This window comes from Eulemur rufifrons, chromosome 29 (assembly GCF_041146395.1).
Source record: "Eulemur rufifrons isolate Redbay chromosome 29, OSU_ERuf_1, whole genome shotgun sequence".
In the NCBI taxonomy this organism is placed as follows: Eukaryota; Metazoa; Chordata; class Mammalia; order Primates; family Lemuridae; genus Eulemur; species Eulemur rufifrons.
Genome location: NC_091011.1, coordinates 74615944 through 74639909, shown reverse-complemented (window position 1 = coordinate 74639909; position 23966 = coordinate 74615944). Strand labels below are relative to the sequence as shown.

The 23966-nt window shown below is 35.2% G+C and overlaps 1 protein-coding gene across 1 annotated transcript in view; it reads right to left on the bottom strand.

Annotated features, from left to right (window-relative positions):
• The window catches only part of PTPRZ1 (protein tyrosine phosphatase receptor type Z1), a 111594-nt gene that overhangs the window by 5773 nt on the left and 81855 nt on the right, over positions 1–23966 (bottom strand). Inside the window, exons 14-25 of the mRNA XM_069461654.1 lie at positions 23194–23285; positions 20514–20599; positions 17939–17959; positions 17667–17763; positions 15375–15457; positions 13690–13824; positions 12986–13120; positions 11908–12071; positions 10126–10261; positions 6394–6540; positions 1832–1925; positions 1440–1513 (exon numbers count right to left, since the gene is read on the bottom strand). Of these exons, the coding sequence (XP_069317755.1) occupies positions 1440–1513; positions 1832–1925; positions 6394–6540; positions 10126–10261; positions 11908–12071; positions 12986–13120; positions 13690–13824; positions 15375–15457; positions 17667–17763; positions 17939–17959; positions 20514–20599; positions 23194–23285 (1264 nt within the window). The remainder of the gene's footprint in view (positions 1–1439; positions 1514–1831; positions 1926–6393; positions 6541–10125; positions 10262–11907; positions 12072–12985; positions 13121–13689; positions 13825–15374; positions 15458–17666; positions 17764–17938; positions 17960–20513; positions 20600–23193; positions 23286–23966) is intronic.

The following is a 23966-nucleotide window of genomic DNA, read 5'->3' as shown; positions in this document are numbered from 1 at the left end:
TGCATGGACTGTGCAGACAGGTCACAGTGACTGCCTCTCAGTCACTACATGACCTCCTGGAACTCATGCCTGCTTGCTTTAAACCCACCAATTAAAAGTCCCCTGGGAAACCTCTTTGGGCAACGGGATAGACTCAATAACAGCCTTGGCCTTCCAAGTCCTTTTCTCTCTCTCCCAGCTTGTGCTCCCTCACCTCTGTGTGTGTGGCCTCCAGGTGAGCCAGACTCCAGGGTCTGTAAGTATTTAGGACTCTTAAACTTTGACACTGTGGTTGTGTCACTGAAGCCAAGGCTGCAATCTGACCCCCCATGGTGAGACTGCCCAAGTGGAGTCCCATGCCAGTGGATCCTCTGTTGGTGTTCTTTTATACCAGCTAGGTTGATAGTTAAACTCAAAAGAGTTTGATTCAAAACACATCTGTGGGACCAGACTTACCAAAATGGCTTGTGGAAAGTATCTCCTGCACTAGAAAGAGTGGAAATCTACAGGAGAGTTTACATTTCTCACTTTCCACAAGTCCCAGTGACAGAATGCCAAATTCACTCTATCTACTTACAACAGGACAACTGTGGTGTCCAGGCACCTTGGTTGCCTCTACAAAAGAGGAACCAGGTTCACCCCTTGCAGATTTTGCTGCAGAAACCTGGAATCCAGTACCATTGGATTATTCATGATTTCCCTGTTACTAAAATCATGGCTCTCCTAGTCTCTTCTGCTTTTAGATCCCATTCCTATCCCCCAAAGGCTTATTTGCAGGGTGAAATGTATTTAGATGCCACTACCACATATCTCCCTGTTTTCTGCATGGATATTCTTTAATATTTTCTTTTCTGGATAAATAGAGCAGAGATTTTGGAATAGGAATTAGGACTCTTTCATCTGAAGTCAGGCTTTCTGACTGATTGACGTGAAAATGATATTGAAGGTCACACAACAGGTACTAAAGGACTTATCCCTCACACAGAAGCTCTGAAGACATAATGAAAGTGTTGTATCTTTAAGAATCCATGTCCCCAATGAGCCAGTTTGCAGGGTGAGAACTGTGCTGCAAACCTGGAGTGGCAATGTCAGTGAGAATGGGCTTCATTGAAGCTGGTGCATCTGGGTTTGCTCAGGGGCTCTGCCTTGGTAAATGAAATGAAGCCTCTTAGATGGGCAAGTGTAAGTTTTCTATCTACTCATCAGCCCTGAATGGTGAGTTTGGGTTTCTGCATTTACTCATGTGTCTTGCCTGAGGTTTCTTCAGTCCCGGCACACATAAAAGCATCAAGGAATGCTGTTATTCCACTGTTGCTGTGGGCTTGCAATCATCAGATTTGGCTTATATTTACCGGTGGTGCTGCCCATGTCTGCAGTCTCTGCTGCAGATAGCCCACTTTGGTTTTCATTCCCTTAACACAAGATGGCGGGCGGTCTTCCCAGTGACTTCTCTGACTTACCATGATATAGGAGGCATTGATGTAGTCTGCGCCTTCTCCATTCAGGGATGAAATGCCAACCCTCGATCTTTCCACTGGAACACAGAATATTCACTGTCAACAGCCACGCTCACAGCACCGTACCATTCTTCCCCCACTGCCAAATGTAAAATATAGCTGCATTTCTCAAGTTCAGTGTCTTGGATCTGTAAGCTAATTTTTCTATACACTTTGCATTCTTGGATGAGACTTCAAGGGTTTATGAGTCCTTTTCAATAGCTACATATTGGTCATATACAAAAATCAGAGTGTACTACATTTGTCTGAAGGTACGGTAATACAAATATTGCTAAATTGACTACAAGGATTTTATTATAAAACAAGTTGTTTTTTCCAGATTCAACATTACTTACCAGGGATGATGGAGGAAGTTCTGTTCTTTTCCCTGTTGCATTGCTTTAGGGCTGTAGAATAGTCACTCTGCTGTATATTTGATTGACTCAGGAGCTGAGCAAGGGAGTTTAAAAATATATATAGTTTATTTCATTTAAGTCACTCAAATACTCACACAGACACACACACACACTGGACCCAACTAAGATAAGATACTGTTATTTAGTACTCCATGACATGAATAACCTAGATTCTATTTATCTATTCCCCAACTAGTGAATGTTTGGGTTATTTCCAATGTTTTTCTAATTCAAGCTTTATAGCCATGAATATCTCTTCCATGTTTCTTAATGTGCACATATGTGAGGGTTTCTACAGAAAATTAGGAGTCATCAGTGTTTAGATTTTGACAGTCTGATAGATAAAAATATTATGGTTTTGATTTGCATTTCCTTAATTTCTATAAGACTGTCAATTTTATTAATTTTTAAGGGCGATTGATGTCTTGAATATAAATCCATAGTCTGTTTAAAAAGCTACAGATATCTTTAGTCTCTTTAATCACACAGAAAAATAAAATAAAAGTAGATCTCTACCATACCTCAAACACTAAAATGTATTGAAGATGGTCCTCTTTCTAGTGAAGAAATAGTTAAAAAAAAAAAAAAAAGAAGATGGATCAAATAACTAAAGGTGAAAGCAAAGCTTTATAACTATTATAAGAAAATATTGGAAAGTATCTTTTGATGATTTGAAGGTAGAGAGGGACTTCTTAAGCAAAAACATAATTTGCAGAACTCTTAAAGAAAAAAAATAAATTGGCTATAAATCTCTGTATGATTAAAGAGACTGAAGACATTTGCAACTTCTTTAACAGATATTCAAGACATCAAGAACCTCTACAAATTAATAAATGACAATGAAGTATAAATATGAAAAGGCAATCTTCAAAGAAGACATCTTAATAGGTAATGAGCACTAAAATTCACTCAAAAAGAAATGGAAAATCCAACTAGACTATTAAATAAATCTGTTGAAGATAACCATTAAGCAATCAAATCAGGTGCCCAAAATCTCACCTCCAAAATATAACCAGGCTCAAAAGTATTTAATGTGAGGTTTTACCAAATTTTTAAGAAACAGAAAATTCCAAGTGTTAATAAAAATCCAGGTGGAAAACTAACCCAGCTATGTTATTGAACAAATACAACTTTGATACAAAACAGTACAAGGACAGTACAAGACATTTATAGGCCAAAATCCATAAAATCCTATTTAAAATACCAGTGACTTAATCCAGCAGTATAATTTTCCCAATATACACTGATCAAGTAGAATTTATAAGGTTGATTAAAAAAATGAAATGATGATTTAACATTAGAAAATATGAATATATTTAGGTATAAAAATTATAGGACCTTTCAATAGACATAGAAAAAGTAGTCAATAAAAGTCTATATTGCTCATAACAAAAATTCAGTAAACTAGGAATAGAAGGAAGATTTCTTAGCCTTATAGAAAGTATGTACCATAAAACTAACATCATACATAAAAATTAAACTTGGAAATTTTTATAGTAGATTCAAGAAAAGACAAGGAATGTCAGCTGTGGACACTATTATTCAACATTATATTGGAAATTGGGTTAAACTATAAAAAAAGTGTAAAGGTTTTAATAGAAAAGGATTTGCAGATGATATGATTGTCTACAAAGAATATCAAGAGAAGCAAAAGTGAAAATATTATCTCTTATTAGAGTTCAATTAACATATATAAAAAATCAATAACATTGTTATTCATTGGCTATGGGTTACTAGAAAATGTATTAGAACAACAACAACAACAAAAGAAACACAATTGTAAACAACAACAAGAAGACAGCAACAAAAACTCCAGGGTCTCAAAAAAAAAATACACTTAACAAAAGGTGCAGTAAATGTATAGAGAAAATTATTAAACTGAATTGAAGAAATATAATTAGGCCCAAATATATAAAAATATCATGTTGATAAATGGAAATCTTGTTAAGATGTTGATTCTCCTTAAATTGAATATAAAAGTCAATGTGCTATCAATCAAATTTTCAGCAGGAGAACACATTTTCATTTAACATGGTAAAGTAAAGAGCCCAAATCATCCAACCTATACTGGAAAAGAAGGAATAAATGGTAGAATTCTTTTGTACTGTATATGGAATACTTATTAAATAACATAATGGTATTGGAAAACTGATGAATCAACCAGAGGAATCATGCATATGAGGAAATCTGCTATGTGATAGAAATGATATTACAAGTGAGGGAAGGGCAGACTAATTGATAAATGATATTAGGAAAATTTCCATGGTTAAATCCAGTGGCCTTCTCCATCCCTAACATATTTGATTTGTCATTAGCATTTACCATCTTAGTCTACTTCCTCCTTCTTGAAACATTATTTTCTTTGTATTCTATTCTAACCCACTGTCCCAAATTTTCTCCCACCTTCTGATGCCTTCTTTTTCTTTCTTTTGTGGGCTAGCCTTTCATTAGTTAATTACAATTTTTCTTAACTAATCTTTCCCAAGCCTTCTTAAAGGCCTCATTTTTAATTGGCTCTCTTATCCAATTCTAAGCCTTCAAGTAACTATCTTTACGCTGATCTCTCCCAAATCCATTTCTCCAGGCAAAGTCACTCTCCCAGCCTCAGACCCAGTATTCAACTGCCAACTATACACGTTTGCTGAGCCACCTCCCAGGCACCTCAAACTTAGGAAGGTTTAGAAGTAATCGCACCGTCTTCTGCGATTCCAACACATCTTCTCCAACACACACCTCTTCCTGAATTCTCACTCACAGTGAATGATACCACCACCCTCCCAGTTGTCCAAGCTGGAGTCTTAGTTATGCTCGTCTCTCTTGCCTTTCTGTAGTGTCCAATAAATCACCAAGTCTTGTGTTCAACTCTCAAACAGGTCTTACACAATTCTTCCATGATAAGTTGCATCCTTCCCTGTACTCCTACACTGCAGTTTCACCTCTATAATGGCATTTTTCACAGTTTTGTATCTGTCTGTTTTCTCACCTGTATCCCCCATTAGATTGCAAACACCAGGAGAGTAGAAGTTGGGTGTGTTCCTTTTTTAAAAAATTCATTTGGTATCCTAGTACTAAAAACAAAAGCCTGGCATCTGGTAGATGTCTGGTAAATATTTGTTCATAGACATGCAATCTATTTCAATGAAATTTTTCTATGGATAAGCTTGAATAAGAATCTTTTTTATAGGATAGTAAGCACATATACACTTATATTCCACTACTTATGATGTTAACAGGAAAATAGCTCTGTTTTTAATTGGATTCTGATCTTATTGATATTTTCATTTTTATCCTGGATTATTCAGCTTTAGCCATATCAATTCTTTTATGCGATTGCATAGGGGCAAATCATATTTAAATGACAATTTTGTTGAAAGTGGGTAATACTGTGTATGTGTGTGTGTTTATATGTACACATGTATGCAGAAACTGGTCCCTGGTGCCAAAAAAGGTCGGGGACCACTGCTAAAAGCATTTTCCTTTGTGACTCAGATAAGCTTGGCTGAGCAAAACATTTATGTCTTTCTGACAACAGATTTTAAGTTCAGCATTCATACCAGTCATTCTCTTATACCTCCAAAAGCACAAAAATAGTGATTGAGGAGGCAATGTCCTGGGGCAATGCATGGTGGCTAACATCTATTACATGCTGTAGGCTGGGGAAAAGCAGGAGAAGTAAGTGAAATCTCAAGGTTTGTTAACTCTCCCCGGTTTTTTATCTATTTCCTGATATTCATTCTTCAGAAATTGGCCCTGTTTCTCTAGGAATTCTGAGAAGTAAAAGGATGGGACAGGAATAATGTGGAGCAAGACCACACCCTCCCCCCCCCCCCCCCCGTGTGCCCCCGCCCCACCTCCTGTGGAAAGCTGAAACTCGGTAAATACTTTGGTTCCAGCCGGCAGGTCGTGCAATGCCCACTTTCTGAATTCTTTGCTTACTGCTTTCTGAAAGCCAGAGAACTAGTGCTGTGGGAAGTATCGTACAGAACAAAACATGCTCTACGGGCTGGCTTACTGCCTCGAGACAGGGCGAGTGGGAGAGACTAGGGTTGAAGGAGCTATTGTTCAGGCGTGGCCCTCTCTGTTTCAGGGGTTTCAAGTGAGACAGATTTTTCCAAAGAGTAGCAGGAACAGCCTGAGCCACAGCACTCGTGTTTAAGTGGTCTGGTTTTTTTCAAAGTAAAAAGAGCACTTGTGTGGTCTGTATGATATGTTAAGTCTGTTCATTCTGTTATGCTCTGTGCCCTCCCTTTCCTGAACCAAGTTTTGCATTTATAAAAGTTAGTTTAGGGTTTCTGAGAACTTTTCCTCTTGCTCCCCAGTCAGAATTACGTTTCTCCTTGAAATTTGCTGCGTGGTATTGGAACCTATTGTGAAGAGCAAGGATGGTTCAAATACGAAACCTTTGTATCGACAATGATCTCATGACCTTGTTGACTCACGTGAGAAGATGCAAGGACATTCATTTCTGTGGTGACAGCCAAGCGGATTCCAAGAGAACTCACCTGGAACTGCTTCTCTAGTTTTGTTTTGCCTGTTGGTCCAGGAATGAGGAGCGCGTTGACATAGGCGTGGATGTGAATGTCCGGCACCTCAGTTTCTTTACTGAGTATGGCCTCAACCAGCGTATCGTGGATGAAGACATACTGTTCCTGGCAAAACAATGACAATAAAGGGATGTTACTTTAAGCTTTCCTTATATGTATCTAGGTACAAAAGTAGTACCTTTCCCAGAGACACAAAGAGAGTTTCACAGAAAGGGGGGGAAACCCACAAAGGAGTTGGAGAGGCAAAGCAACATCCCCTCTGCCTACCCCTCAAACCCAGCACCCCCTCTACACTCAGTGGGAGGGCTTGGCTCTCCTGACTCCTACACTTCTGACAGGTCTCCCCCTTCTGGGAACTCCAACTTTCCTTTCAGCCTGTCATATATAATTTAACTCACTTTTATATGCAGTTGTTAATAATTCTTTTATATTTCATATATGGGACTCTTCCCTGGTCTTATCCAACCAGAATGCCACTTGCTTGACAGAAAGAAGTTTGGTTTGGTTTGGTTTGAAGCTCATTCAGTCATATATATATATTTTTTATTGTTTTCAAGATGCCATCCATGGTTTTTAACTTAAGTTCATTTTTATTTAGAAATAGTAAAAATAAAATACAGATTTGCAGACTTTATCCTATGTCATATGTGGGTCAACTATATGGACTTAAAAAGGGATATAATTGGAGCACAATTCATACAATTTAAATAGAAAAGTGAATCCATTAATTCGCTAGATATATGAATAACTTGAGGTTTTTACCAGCAGGGATGAATGTGGACTGCTCCAATTACTCTTTTTCTGGATCTTCTCCAACGGCATTTTAAAGGATTATTTCCCATTTGGTCACAAAACAGAGTTTAGCAGGCCCATTCATGGCATATCTGTAGTTACCTGGTGTTCTGGGTTGAATTGGGTCCCCCAATAAAGTATGTTGAATCTCTAACCCCCTAGTACCTGAAAATGTTACCTTCTTTGTAAGTAGGGTCATTATAGATGTGATTGGTTAAGATCAGGTCACCTGAAGCGGGGTAGTGACTGGTGTCCTTATAAGGGGGACACAGACACAGAGGGGAGACAGCCATGTAGAAATAGAGGCAGAGACTGGACTCATGCTGTCACAAGCCAGGGAACATCTGAGGCACTAGAAGCTGGAAGAGGCGAGGAAGACTCTTCCCCCAGCAGCTTGTGAAAGGGCAGGGCCTGTAAACTCCAGCACTGGGAGACAATAAATTTCTGTTGTTTTAAGCCACCCAGTTTTTTTTTTTTAAGCACATCATTTTTATTTTATTATATGTATCACTTTGTAATTCATAACTTTTGCTCAGTATGAATAGCAGAATCAGCTCATGGGAGGTAGAACTTAAAGTATTCAGTGATAGAAATACAAGTCAATTGCCATTTTAAATGGGAAATGATAATCACTGTGAATTAATGAATCTTTCCAAAAGGAGTATAATTCATATTTTGGAGACCCTCTTTATTAAGCTATACTTAGCAATATGTTCACCATTCTTGCATTTTCGCCCTCTAAGTCTTCCCTGTATTTTTTTGACTTTAGAGCTGACTTTAAAATATAATTTTATTAGAAAATAACTTTTGCAGTAATTACATCAGTTTCTGATAAAAAACCAAATTTGCTATAATTGAAAGGTTATATACGCCCTAAATTTCACTTTAAAAATAGTTAACAGTTGTATAATTTTGAGGGAGGCAGGATGGTTTGAAAAATAATAAATGGGCATGGAATTATTAGTTTTAAATTGAATTTGAGTTTAGCTTATTGTGGGTGTTCTTGAGGCTTAAAATTAATCTCTTACTAAATATAATGTGTGGAAGTATTTTACTTGGGAAATAAAATTTATTGTTCATTCCAAAAAGAGGCACGGGTCTGGTTTGGGAAAATTAGTCTCTGACATTGGAACCTGCTTTGGGGTGAACTTCATATTCTCCTTAAATGAGAATTTAAGTGCTATGAGATAATATAAAAAGGAGATATTTGCAAGCTGCTATTTAAAAAGGAATTCCAAACTAGGAAGGCTAGAAAGGGCAACTGAAGCTCAAATTTTTTCAAGCTTTCCCTTGAAGCTAGATGATTTGAATCTTCAGAGAGGGAAAGGACTTAGGAAAACACCTTTGCTAGGCTTTCTTTATAAACTGCATGCTCCCTTCTCTACCCAGGCAGGCTTTCTTTGGATCCTTTGATTCTTCTTTTTTTTTTTTTTTTTCATTTTTAGAGACAGGGTATCACTCTCTTCCCCAGGGCTGGAGTGCAATGGTACAATCATAGCTCACTGCAGGCTCCAACTCAAGTGACCTTCCCTCCCCAGCCTCCTGAGTAGCTGGGACTACAGGCATGCATTACCACACCTGGCTGATTTTTTTTTTTTTTTTTTTTTGGTAGAGATGGGGTTCCTTTGATTCTTTTACCACTTTGTATGGATTACTTAAAACAAAAAACAACTACCTGAAATACATGTCATCATCTTCTGGTCTAAAATTCTCTAATGCAAACTTGTGCCATTTTTTTTTAATGTCTGTCTTTGGTTTTCCTAAAAAACTTGTGACATTTAAGGTGTGCTTAATTCCCATTGTTTACCATCAATTTCATCAATTGTTTATTGAGCTCCTTCTTTGTGCAAAACACTTCTGTGATCTGGAGATATAGCAGCGAGACAAACATGGTCACTGTCTTCAAATAATTTGCATTCTGGTTGGAATTAAATTTCTTTTGAAATGACGCATCTTTGCCTTTACAGCATTGTGGCACCATCTCAGATTGTTTACACTATTCCAACAAATTGGAGTTAGTGCCACTGTCACTGAATGTACATACTATGATTAAAATTAAGACTCTTCTCTTCTTCATTGGTTACTTGTCTAGTTTGATGCCATATTGAAGGTGCATTTTTAAAATTTCAGAATATTATAGAGGTACAAATGTTTTGGTTACATGGATTGCTTTTGTACTGCTTGAATCAAAGTTATAAGTGTGCCCATCACCCAGATAGTGTACATTGTATCCGACAGGTAAGATTTCACCCATGCCTTCCTCTCCCCTCCCACCTGCATGGTTTCTGTTGAGTTTTACTTCTGTCTGTACACATGAGTGCTGATTGATTAGTTCCAATTTTATCAAAAAGTCCCAAAACAATAGATGCTGGCAAGGATGCAGAGATAAAGGAACACACACACTGTTGGTGGGACTGCAAACTAGTGCAGCCTCTACAGAAAATAGTATGGAGATTCCACAAAGAACTAAAAGTAGACCTACCATTCGATTCACTAAGTCCACTACTTGGCATTTACCCAAAGGAAAAAAAGTCATTTTTATCAAAAAGACACTTGCACTACAATGTTTACTGCAGCACAATTCACAATCACAAACTTGTAGAATCAACCCAAGTGCCCATCAATTCATGAGTAGATTAATAAAATGTGGTATATGTACACCATGGAGTACTACTCGGCCATAAAAAATGAATCAATACCTTTTGCAATAATCTGTATGGAACTGGAGACTATCCTCCTAAGTGAGGTATCGCAAGAATGGAAAAACAAACGTGTACTTACTATTGAAACCACCCAGTTAGTAATACTTTTCTGTGGCAGTCCTAGGACTCGAATACACCTACATTTTAGTGATGTTTGCGTACCTTAGATAAATAAAGTTATCTTTTTTAATCATACCTCAGTTTGTACCAAATAATTTCTTTGTGAGCGAATGTGTTTTAAGAAGCCAAATACGTTGACAGTTCCTTCGTGTTGAATTTGTTGCAACATACTGTCTAGCACAATGTATGTGCCTGTTCTTCCAACTCCAGCACTGAATAGAACACAAATAAAGATATATTTCAATGTTAAGCATAAAATACATTTAAAAATATGTCACTACTGTCATGTTGATTAAAATAATTTCCTTCCCCAAGTAAATAGGCATATAATAAATTTAGCAATACAAAATTATAAACAGTTTAGTAGTTAAGCATAATGCTTTAAACAACAAATTTAAAAGTCCCCTTTTAAGTTTTTTTTTTTTTTTTGCCATTTTTCTAACTGCAAAACAACCTATCTCTGTTGGAGAGTTTTAAATTTTCAATAACTATGTTTATTATTCATTATAAAATATACAATGAAAATATTATGTATCAGAGTATAGCAAATAGACACACAGTCTGAGAAAAATGAAAGCATCAGCTTCACCAAATTCTGAAAAGAAAAGGTCCCTGGGTCTGTATTTCCAGGTAGACATGTTTGTAAAGGTTTCTGCATTAATGGGAAAAAGAATTTGATAAAGCTTTCAGCTGAAAAATATCATTTCAGTGAGATGGCGAGGAATAAAGCATAACTTCAGTCATTTCTAAAGGGCCATTATCTGTCGACTTCTTCAAAGCCGCTACCAGAGGGACAGAATTCACAGACAGGGATTCTTTTCAAATGTTCCGACAAGTGGGAAGTGCTAGAGTGGAAAATTAGCACCTGCTCTGCACAATAGCCTGGTCCTTCTCCATTTGCTAAGAAACAATCCCTGACCTTCAGAGCTATTTTTCTTGCATCTTCCTGTTTTCCTCAGCTTATCGTCAGGCAAACAGATTTTAAAAAGTCAAGATAGGTCTCTCAAACTTTGTTTGAGGATAACTCCTGAAATAGGTAATTAGAATATGTCAGATAAGCTGTATATCAAAGGAAAACACTTGCCTCTGTAAAAACACAGGCACTGCTTTGACAAAAATACTGCAGATAGAAATGAATTCAATGTTTGTGTTCATAAAGCTTGGCACATAGCATTCAGTAAACATTAAATATTATTATTTTAACTGAAAATTATTAGAGGATAACATTTAAGGTATTTTTTTCTCTCTCTTCGAAATATCATTATTTCTATTCATCAATGCAGTCTTGGAAATTAAATTTCTTCGGTACTGGTAAATTGATACTACATTTTATAGGATGTAGTAGAAATAACTCAGGAAAATGAGAAAGGGATTTTGGTTGCTAAGTCTTTAAAAACACCTTAAAGTTATTTTGCCAAATTTCTCACACTCTGTGTACTTTGGATTCTCTGATGTACACCTGGCATAACAACGCTACAATAGATTATTAACTCCTAGGAACAGGGCATGTGTCTCAAACATTTTATCCCACAGTGTTACATGTTGTAATAAATATTTGTTAAACCACAAAAACATTGTTCTACCTGCCTCACACAGTTAATAAGCTGAAATCTAATTCAACGATCAAACAGAATAATAAACATCATAAAAATACCTGGTGCTTTGAAATATTCAGCAATCAAATTCTGAGTCTGGCATACTCATTTTCTAGGGATTAATACTTATGAAAATGAACATACAATTTCATCCTCATCACTTCCTGAAATAATTTCCATGTAGGCAAAAACTTTGTCCTATTGATTTCCTTTTTGTTAGCATCAGTGATCTATGGGTTTACAGGCATATAGCTCAGACTCACCTGCAGTGGACGACGACAGGCCCCACTGCATGGCGCTTGGCATGGGCTGCCTTTCTCACGAAGGTCAGCACGGGCAGTGAGTACTCCGGTACCCCCATGTCAGGCCACTGAGTGTAGTGATACTGGGTGACCACACGCCCACTGGGTCGTCCTTTCTGGGAGCCCTGGAAGAGTTCAGACAGCTAATCACACACATACACGTGGGATTCTTAAACATCAAGTCAGGATTCACAGCTTGATGTTGGCAGTCTATAATGAAGTAGGAAATGTACAATGTCATTTGTGATAGTTAATTTTGCATCCACGTGGCTAGGAGGCTATGGTGGCTAGTTGTTTGGTCAAACACTAGTCCCACCAGATGTTGCTGTGAAGGTATTATTTAGATGCAATTAGCATGTAAATCAGTAGACTTTGAGTAAAGCAGATTATCCCCCATAAGGTTGGGTGAGCATCATCCAATTAGCAGAAGGCTTTAAGAGCAAAGTTAGAGGTTTCCTGAAGAAGTAATTCTTAAGACTGCAACATAGAAATCCTGCCTGAATTTCCAGCCTGCTGCTCTGATGAATTTGGACTCGAGACTGCAACATCAACTCTTACCTGAATTTCCAGGCTACCAGCCTACCTGCCCTACAGATTTCAGATTTCTTAATCCCCACAATTTGTGTGAATCAATCCTTAAAAATATAAATCTCTCTCTATATCTCTATATCTATCTATCCCATTGGTTCTGTTTCTCTGGAGAACCCTGAGTAATACATTATTCTTCTTGAGTTTTTTTTTCCCTTTCTCTTATTTCAATTTCCACTATTTTTAGCTGGATGTTGGGATTACATCAGAGCTATTCTGTGCAGTTACCACACGTACAAATTTTCATTTGCATATCACACCCACTGCAACCATAAGCACCATGACCAATCTGGCTCCAAAGCCACAGCTGGCATTTAGAGACATGGCAAAAACTTTAGGTGTACAAGGTGTTTTTTTTTTTTTTTACACCATCTTGGTTACATCACCCATTCACTTAAAAAAGGACCAAATGCATTATTCAATTGGTTATGTCCATCACTTGTTGACTCACCTTTTTTATCTTTGTGTTTCTTAGAGTAAAATTCCTCACAGTATAATAGGCAAGCACTTGAACACTCTTCTGAGTGACCAGAAAGTTCCCATACTCTTCGCTACCATCAGCAGGCCAGTATTGATCACATTTTCTCTGCAAAAGAAAAAGTAAAGATGCTATTTCTGTATTTCAAATGCTCAGTGTAAAAGCTGTCCTTAGAAATCAGTAAAGGCCTGAGATAGTGAAAGGAATGAACTTCCTCACCCTTCTAAGTATTTTATTTTCTTTCTAAGCAATTGCAAATTATTAATAGAAGATACCAGGAATAAAATCACATAGCTGAAAAAGACTGAGATGATGTCGTCCAAACTTCCCCCTTTCACGTGAGGAAAGTGAGGCCAGAAATAGCAGGTTATTGCAGAGCCAAGACTAGAATCGAGGTCTAGTGAATTAAAATCTATTTCACTCTGCATTGCTTTTCAATGAGTTCCGTTTACTTTTTTTCACAGTATGAATGCATTTAAAAAATAGATAGCTTGATTCATAGTGAAACCTTTTCATTTACAATGTTAATAGTTGCCCTTTAGCTATCGTATTTACTAGAAAACATTCCCAATTATCTTTCATCACTTTTGCTGCTTCCTAATGCTACCCTATTAAAACTAACTTAAAGCACCTCTAATCACTATTTTGGGGGATGACATAATAGATTACCTACATACCCTTCCTTTCTCCACGAGGTTCGTTATCATGACAATGACTTCCACGTTATGCTCCCATATCATTCTCCAGAAATCTTCAGCTGTGGATTTCAGTGGACCTTGGGCAGCAATGTAAGCCTTCGGTCTGTTGTAGCCCTGAAGAAATAAATGATAAATGTTTCTTACTAACCTATTTATATGCCATCGTTAACTGTACAATACTTAAGTTTTTAAGATCAACAGCAAACTTTTTCTATAAAAGAAAACCATAAAAAATACACCTGCAAAGTTGGAGAAACTTGATAGTAGTAGCAAGAATAGAAACTCTTCTTTAACTATAATTTTGTAAAAAAAATAACAATAAGAGCTCTCTTCGCTTTGGCACAACCACAATTCTATGCATCTTTATTCCTGGTGCATTTAATGCAAATCTGTTTACTATGATTAAAATCTGTTCCTTAACAGCGCTGCTTTGAAAGGTATTTTAGGCACTGGGGCTCAGCTGTCTATAACAGTTAAAAAACCACCTTACTCTCCTTGGTGGTACTAAGAAGTGCTAATCATTAATAGATCCGTCACTAAGCACCCAATTTTGGACCAGATGTTTTACAAAGATTAAGCTTAATCCTTCCTCTATGTAAAATGGAAGTATCATTTCTGATTTGGAGATGAGGAAACTGAAGCTCAGAGGAATTAAGCATGAAGCTGCTGACTACAACAAACCCACTTTACACTTATGTACTCACTTCTTTGAATTCAGTGTTCCACATAGCGTTAACCTGCATTCTATAGAGAGATTATATTTATTTGGGGGAGATACATAATGAGAAAGGAAAGTGTTACTAGAAGGAAATTTGAAAGTTTCACTGGGCAGACTTATTTATTCTTTACCAAACCATGAAAACTAAAAATGCTGGGATATTAGTAACTTCTGGGACAGTGACAGTTCACACCGGTACAGGAATGTACATGGAAATAGATGCATGGCAACAATGGAAAGATGGGTCTGGATGCCAGGGCGATCGATTTTTGTGTTTTGGTTCTAATGTTTTTAGAATTTCTGGGTTGTTTTTCTTCATCCATAAAACAGCACTGCTCTTACCTTTCTTGCCCGGTTGTTTCAGAAATCAAATGAAATAAGTGAGTTCCATTGACATGCAGGCGACCACAGTGGAAAACCAGTAGGGTAGTGAGTGCTCTACAGTCCCTGCTGAGCTCCATTAATTGCCACAAAGCTGGGTATCCCGAAGAGTACTCAAAATGATGATGGCTGACAACTGGTTTAATAATCACGTTTTCCTTTTAATGACTACTACCACGAACATTTCTTAGTTAGGATTTATTGCGCATTTGCTATATACGTAGCACCATGCCAGGAGCTACGAGAAATTAAAAATAAGCACTGGTCCTGCCTTTCACATATAAGGAGGTATAAACCTATCTGAATATACTTGTTCTACCTTGAATGTACATTCCAACCTGAATTCCTTCCCTCACCCAGGAGATAAACTAAGTACAAGAGCTTGAGTATGATTCAGTCTGAAATCCTTTAGTCATAAGGTCTCTTAATTATTTCCTGCTGATTTCTATATTTTATTGTCTATCAAATAACACATATTAAACACTAGTATATGTATGGTATTGTGGTATGATAAATTCAGAATCTAATATAATTTATATAAAATTTTCAATTAAAACATGCTTACATCAACATAATTGGCATTGATGTAATCAGTCAGTTTGCCATCTTTTTCAGCAAGTTGTGCAAGCTTAACCCTGCTATGGTCATCTGTAATAAAAAGGAATATATTTCACTGTATCACAGACTACTTTTCAGCATAAACATCATTTATACTTGTATAACAATTTATCTAATACAATTAAAATTGAGGCAAAAAAATCAAAAAATCTCTGCCTTCAGGAAAATTTCTAACATAATAGGTGAGAACAGGACATCTACACAGAAAGTAATGTACAGGTGTCAAGAAAGAAGTGCAAAGTAGTAGGGGGATATGAAGGCAGAAACTGTGTTGCTTTGAGACGATACAAGTTTCAATAGAAATTGAAATCTGAAGTTGGCTTCTCAGATGGGATTTCGAAGATGGATACTGGGGCTGTGAACAGTGGAGAGCCACTCAAGGGGAGAGAAGAGTGATGGGACCTCAGACAGCTAGGGAAGGATGCTGCTTCTATGGTCTGAACAAGAGGTTGATGGAGGATGAGGAAGTAGAGAAGGAAGCAGAAGGACCCTAGGAAGTTCCTGTGAATGGTTGCAGCCAACAACTCTTGCAGGAAGAGCCTCTGCAAAGGGAGACAGAACAGTTGTCCAAGCACAGAGGAGGTGGACCCTGCATTGCCAATGAAAAGGAAATTATGGTTATTCAAATACGTTGAAATAAGGAGTTTGGGATTAACTGCATTCTATAGAGAGATTATATTTATTTAGGGGAGATACATAATGAGAAAGGAAAGTGTTACTAGAAGGAAATTTGGCAGTTTCACTGGACAGACTTATTTATTCTTTACCAAACCATGAAAAATAAAAACGCTGGGATATTAGTAACTTCTGGGACAGTAACATTTCACACCGGTACAGGAATGTACATGGAAATAGATGCATGGCAACAATGGAAAGATGGGTCTGGATGCCAGGGCGATCGATTTTTGTGTTTTGGTTCTAATATTTTTAGAATTTCTGGGTTTTTCTTCACCCATAAAACAGCACTGCTCTTACCTCTCTTGCCCGGTTGTTTCAGAAATCAAATGAAATAATGTATTTAAAGTGCCAGGTACTTAGTAGGTGTTCAATAAGTGCTAATCTCTTTCCTCTCTTTAATAACTTGATGTGTATTTTTCTATTTAGCTTGTAGAGGGAGGTTTAACAACAATTCTATTCTGAGAAGCAAGTGAGTTTTACGTGCTGCAGGGACAGTTGATTCAGCTGAGGAAGACAAACTTAAAGCCCTCTACTAAAACATAAAAATTGATGTAAACTTTGTGGAAAGGAAGGCAACTTCTACGTGAACTATTAAAGAAAACATGATAATAAAAGGGAGGAGAATGCAGCTCCACTGGTTTCCAGAACTGGAATGGAACTGGGATTTAAATAACCTGGCTTGTAATACCGTGTTCACATGAAGCAAGGAGCCCATTGAATGTATGAGGAAGGATACAAGAAGCATTTTTTTTTTTTTTTTGAGTGGGGAAAGAACATGAAGATGAATTTCAAAAATAGAGAGGAATATAAAGGAAAATAAGAGGTAACCAAAAGTACCATAAGAAGATGGAAAAATAATTTTATAGAAAAAAAAATTAAAATTTCATTAATGCAAAAAGCCACATAGCTGCTCATGGAGGAAAAAGGGAGAGCAAATGCCTAAGAAAACAAAGGGAAAGAAGGAATAAAAAGGAGGAATCCAATCTATTCTCTTTTTTTTTAAATTTCAAAATATTAAGGGTAATAAAATTTTGTGACATGGAGCACTTTTGTAAAGTTTGAGTCAGGGCTGTAAGTGTGCTCATCACCTGAATAGTGTTCATCATATGCAGCAGGTACCAACCAATTCTTTCTAAGACCTTCGGAAGAATGCTAAGAAAGGGAGGAAACAGGGGAAAGTAGAAGAAAAAAGAGAAAGTCTAAAGGGAATCTCATTTGTTTGGTAAATTCACATAAAAGTAAGTAGATCCTATATGAAATGGGACCACGGAATATCAGTAATGACAGAAACCACAGAAGAGATGTACAGTCCTTAGGGCCTGCCGAAAGGACTGGATTAAAATTTGAGTTTGTTTTGTTTAAAAGAAACAGATGTGATTAATTGTACAATATATTTAAGTTACAGTGATGTAATGCTATGTATTATCTTACACAAGTCTTATTTCCTGACACAAGGGTCCTTGAACAGCTACACTGAGGTCTGCTGTCAGATGACTTCAGGACACTGTGTAAAGGCACAACAATGACAATGATAATAGAGTCACATTAAGGAAATACTTACAGGCAACGATATTTATGTATCGGTTCTTGTGCTTGTTGTCTGGGTGGTTGGAGCTGTCTGCTGTAATACCTAAGTCAACAGTACAGCTCTGCACTTCCTGTAAAAAATTGTATGTATACCGTTTTAGCACATACTCTTTCAAACAAAGTGCCTTAAAATATAATAGGAAAGACAAAACAAACAAAATAATCTATGCAAACAACAATTTTTTTTTTTTTACATGTTACAACTACTTCTTGGCTAAAATAAAATGCAGTGAAATAATGCCTTACCTGGTAAAACTCTTTCAGTGTCTAATGAGGGAATGAATGCCAAAAAAGTAAAGAAATCAAATTCCACAGCACACGACAAATGAGAAAAAAAAGTGTTCACATTAGGTTTACAATGGAAAACTATGATCATGCAATAAATACATTTGTCAAATACTAACAAAACAGAATGTTTCAAACAGTTGCATGCAAATCAAAATGTCTAATAATTTGGAACCTTAAAATTATGTAAAAGAAGAAAATAAGATCTTTAAAAGGGGACAGTGATGTAATAATATGATGATTTTTTAAAATGCAGATGAGAAGGACCACATATTCCATTACATATTTTGCGATATTAGTCAGATTTGCTAATATTCAAATATAATTTTATTTGACCACTATAGCACTATTTGAAACTCTGAATTAGTGATATACTATTTGGTTTTTTTTTGAGTTTTTTTAAAGAGTAAACAGCTTCCTATTAGGTGGTTTGTAACAGATTTAAAGCTGTCAAATATTAAAAAATATCCTAAATTTTTTTTATCACACATGCTATATCATTTTGAAACAAAATTTAGATAGCATTACTTTCTATATATTTAAATGATTGACATCTTTTTTTGCTTAAACTTCAATAGGCACAGAAAAACTATTTCTGCAAATTTTCTATTAAAAATGAATTAACATGCTTTTCAGAGATATTTTCTATCTAAATACATTAGTTTAGAATTTATAATTATTTAGTATTAATAAAACAAAAGCCTTATAATTTCTGAGAAGGTATGTAACCCCAATACAAATCTGAGTCATTAGTAAATGGCTCAACCTCTCTCCAAATAAGCTTTTAAGGCCTCTTTTGCAGCAAGTCATTCTGAACAATTGAAAAGAATTTAATATATGAACCACTTAAAAGGTGTAGCATTATTAGTTATTAAGCTAATTATTAAGTTAATGAAAAGTTTCCTTCAATCACACTGTGAGTTAAAAGCAATGGAATTAAGAAAAAACTTTTTGAGTAAAAATGTGAGATTATTTTATTAATTTAATTATTATGGACTACTTAATAATATTTAAAATGATTTTATAATTATGAAAACCATTAAGCTGCCACCAACTTTTATTAGAAATTGTTTATTTTTACTTATGTTTCATTTCTGCTGATGTTTGGAAGATAAGACCCATCTTTGGCATATTTTCCCTTATGGCAATTACAATGTTTCTTGATGTTAGCCTGATAGTTTCTGTCAGTTAACATTGAAGTTACACCACCAGTAACTTCTAGCTTACGATAAGAAAAAAAAATATGATGTTTTAAATATGTAATTCTTCATATTATTCCACTTTCCTTAGTGTTACCTCACACTGCTTTCTTATTCAATGTAGCTATGATTTAGATTTTTTTAAGAATTAAATGCATTGATTTTTATTATTTTTAATTTAGTAAAAACATATCACACTTCACTTCTATTGCTTTTGATTTCTTAAAGCTTTCTAATCTATGACATTTTTCTTCCCTAAATATATCTTTATGGCTGTGACTCCTGGGTCAGTTGCTGAATGCACTGGGGGAACTGAATCAGGAGAGAGTGATCAGGATCAGAGCTCAAAGCACTTTGAAAAGGGAGGTCCGCAGAGCCCTTAGGGTTTAGGCAGAGGGAGGCAAAAGGCAATATGATGCTTTCTAGAGGGGAGTTGCCAGAGCTGAGGCTGAAGATTGGCTGCTCACAGCTATAATGGAAAGGGCATGAATTGTAAAATTACAGATTTGGGTTTGAATCCAGCTCTGCTATTTATCCCTTGTCAATTAACTTTAATGGAGTTTGATTTCATTAATAATATGAATAGAAATAATGACAAATAGCTCCCAGAGTTGGGTGGAGGTTGAACGTGGAAGCCTCTAGTCCAATGACACATCAGAGGGTGCTCACAAATGTTAGCTTTCATTTTTTGTGGTTGAGATTGTTAACTTTGGACTTTTGGCTCCCTATTTTGAAAAATCTGCTTAACTGATAGTTCAGTGGGCCATGATAAATTTGCAGTAAATTTCTCTGCCCTTTCTAAGAGTATTTTAATAGAATATTACTGGAAAAATTTTTGCTGATTATAAACTTCAAATTTTTTTTAGAAATGTATATTTTCTTGAGAAAAAGATGTGATTTTTACCTTGTATAATAAAAGGGTTTTATACATGTATAATGATATAAAACTTACAATTAAGGATTTATATGTACTTGAGCTGAAAATTATGAAATTTAGTAGCTTAGTATAATTTATATGATTTAGAAAATTAAAAAGAATCAGTGTTACTAATTCAGATTTTAAAAAAGAATATTAGAGATCAGTATTTTATGGGAGAGAATTAACAATGTTTTTGATTTCCCACTAGTACAATTCGGCTTTTAAAATAGAAAACCAATTTTCTAAATTATATGATAACTACAACACATCTCCTAAACACGTAAGTCATTATAGAACTCATATTTTTACTAGAAGTGAAAATGGTCTCAATGTCTTTAGGTCAAGATATAGCCTACTGCTAAATCTTTTAAATTTACTATTTTCTATATTATTCAAAACAGACGTACTAAAATCATACCTCAAATTCTTCAGTAAACCCATTACTTGCATGTAAGTCTGCAACGTGCTTTGGAAAGTGCTTTATTGGAATTGCTCCAACATCATCTAAGTGGATAAAGAAATTGTGTTAAGATAATTTAACAGAAATGAATGTGCTTGAAAATAAATTATTTTCTCTTTAAAAAGAACAATGTTAATTTATAAATACCACCAAAGCCTCACTTCTTATCAATGGATTGCATCTTTTATGGACAACTTTCTTTAACATGAGTGGGGGTTATATGTAAATTCTGGGGAAAAATGCAGAAATAATATATTTTCAATTTTACTGTTAACTAAACATAATATATAGTAAAATTTAAGTTTTATGAAACTTATAAAACTTATAAAACATTATAGTCTAATGTCTTACAGTCAAATAGTCAGATGTTTACATTTGAAAACATTTTTTTCCATTTCTCTATAAATAATAGAAAACATTTATATGCAGAATATTCATTAAGGATAATGTCAAAAGCCTTTGGGACTTTTAATCTGTAAAATTTCAAGAATTCTAACTTGAAAATATGCTATGTAAACAAAGTCACTGGATCTCTTAATTAATTGTGAAGGGGCCAAATTATTTTAACTGGCTCTGATTTTTTTCTCCTTTTCCTGAAAAGACTTTCTTAGATTAAACATATTACTAGTTCACAGTGTGCAATTTCGCAAGTGATTTCTCTGACAAGGAAACATCAAACACATTTCACTAGAAACAGTTATTTATATCAACAGATGTTCAGCATTTAGGCCATCTAATATTTTTAAGCTTCAGTTACCAAGAATTTGTTGAGTAAAAAAAATTGGAATCCATCTGTTCTCTCTCTTAGATGAGTGGACCTGAATACTAAAATTGAATTAGTCAGTCAAGCTTAAGAAATACTAGACAAAGGTGCAATTCTACCTTCACACCTACAGAAGGACCTTGCCTGGAAGTAGCTTTTATAATTAGGTAAGAAAACAGAAATGACTTGCACACTTAAATCATTAGTTCTAGTCAATGTCCTTCAAATCCATTGATATTATCCTGCACAGTCAACTTCCTTTCATAAGCAGATTACTAATTTTTATTGAGTCAGGTATTTTTGTAATTTCTTTTATTAATTGGTCTGCAAGTAAGTGAGACTTACGTATCTTTTCATTTTCTGATTTTACATGAAAACATGCACATTCAGGTAATCAAGAGTGAATCTTTGAAAGCCAAGCAAGTAAAATGAGGAGATGCCCTTCATCACTCTTTTGACATTCAAAGGGGGCAGGTTTGGATTTCCTGGACAAGGTCCTGATTTTGGACAATTTTATTTTTTAATAATAAACTACATTGGACTTTGGATAATATTAGAGTTAATCTGTATAGTCATGCTGATGGGGTATGTAAAAGAGATATGTTTGGAAAGGAAGGGAATCAAAACTAACTGACAGCCGTTAGTTTCAAAATTCCAAATACGTTAATGAGAAACTCTGCTATACTAAAATATATGTACAGTATTTTAATATAAAATAGAAAAGCAGAAATAAAATAGTGGTGTTTAAAGACACAGAGTTGACAAAAGAGGAAAATCAGTAAAATACTCCTATTCCTTATCTTTATAAAACATAAAAAGAAAATACATACATATTTAATATATACTGTACATAATGTAAATATATAAAAACATACATAAATATGTAAATATAAAAAATTAAATGCTTCTCTTTATTCTGTTTTTTTCCTTTAGTCATGAGATTTCAGAAGATGACATCATGTAGAACTTGGGCCCCTAGCAATAATGTATCGAGCATCAATCAGACAGTTCAAAGTGACTTCTTTAAAATGACCACATAGATTAATTTCCTCTTTTGTATTCCTGGTTTGATAACTTCTATTTCCCATCTTGTCTTCTATCCCCCAGTTCACACAATTCTAGACAAATTCTTTTTTTTTTGCCACTTTTCATTCTGAGATGTTATAAAATATTAATTAATTAAGTGGCTATAATCTATCTTACAGTGTGAACTCTAGGGCCAGTGGGTGTCTCAATCAAAATGACCCTAGCTAATTTTTGAGTATTGTTATCCAAGTATATTCTGATAAAAATAGCCAAAGTTTTCCCAAATATTCAACTATCCCAACATTTGAGACAAAAGTGTTTCAAGCAATCTACATTTTTTTGTATTATGGTTTTCTTCACCATTACCATCATTTCATAGTTTTTTCTAATGTAGTTAACAAACTTTTTCTCACATAAACTCAAATGATCAGAAAGGAATTAGACTTTATTCTTATTTTTGTCATTTTCTCCTATTCACATTTATTGCATTGATTTAGTCTGATTTTTGTTGCTTAAATTTCCACTAAAGTAATGGAAGTGAGTAAAAGCATTATTCTTAACTAACATTTTATTTCTATAAATGTTTATTTTTTTAAACATACTATACCTGAACAATTATAAATTATTTCAACATATCATCTGAATGGTTATAAATGTTTAAAATTAATGAGAACAGGATATAAACCCACATGCCTTATACATGACGTAATAAATATTTTGTGCCGTACAAATATGTATTAATCTACATTATAGTCACTTGCAAAGTACTCCAATAAAAGCAAACCTTCCAACAATGTGCTTTTCATTCAACATCTACCAGCTACTCACGGTCACACTTTAAGCTATTACCTGAAATTGGAAAGATAGGTGTTGGAGGTGTGGATATTACTCGAGGGGAAGTGCTGTCCTCTAAATAAAAATGTGCAGTCTGGAAGCACTTCCTGGGAAAAAAAAAGGAAAGCAATTTATACTACTATCTTCCATGGATATAATAAGACAACATCTGAGCTGCTTAAAAATTATGTTGAAAACCTCCAGAATTAAGACAAAAGAAGATGTATACCCAGAAAAGGGATTGCTGGATCTACATCTATTTTAACAAGTCACAAACATTAAAGAATTTTGTGGTTTCCAAATTTTCCCCATACCAGATGCAGAAGAGCAAGCAAATATCAGATATACTGAAAGCAGAGATGGCATTTGAAGTTGTAGCTGGTTCAAAGTATCAAATAGCACTTTGCTGATGTAGGAAATCTCAATGCCCTAGGTTCCATTGTTGCTATATACCAAAGTGTCCTGCTACCTTGAATAGGATCAGAGTGGAAAGAAATAATGTCCAAAGCTATTTTCACTCAACATTTAAGTGACTATGTCCTTCTGAGCATATTCAGCTGCTAGCAAAAGGCATCAAGCTGACTATGTAGAAATGAAATTTCAACAGTGATAACGTTTTGATGAAAAAAGAAGGCAGCTTTATACTGTAAGTATGATACTGCAGTAGTGACAGAACTTAAATGAGGAAATAATGAGCATACAACAAAAAAACAGGGATGATTTTCTTTGCAACAGATGCTACCCTTGTTGATGAGGGTTTTGAGAATGAATATATTTGGAATCAATGA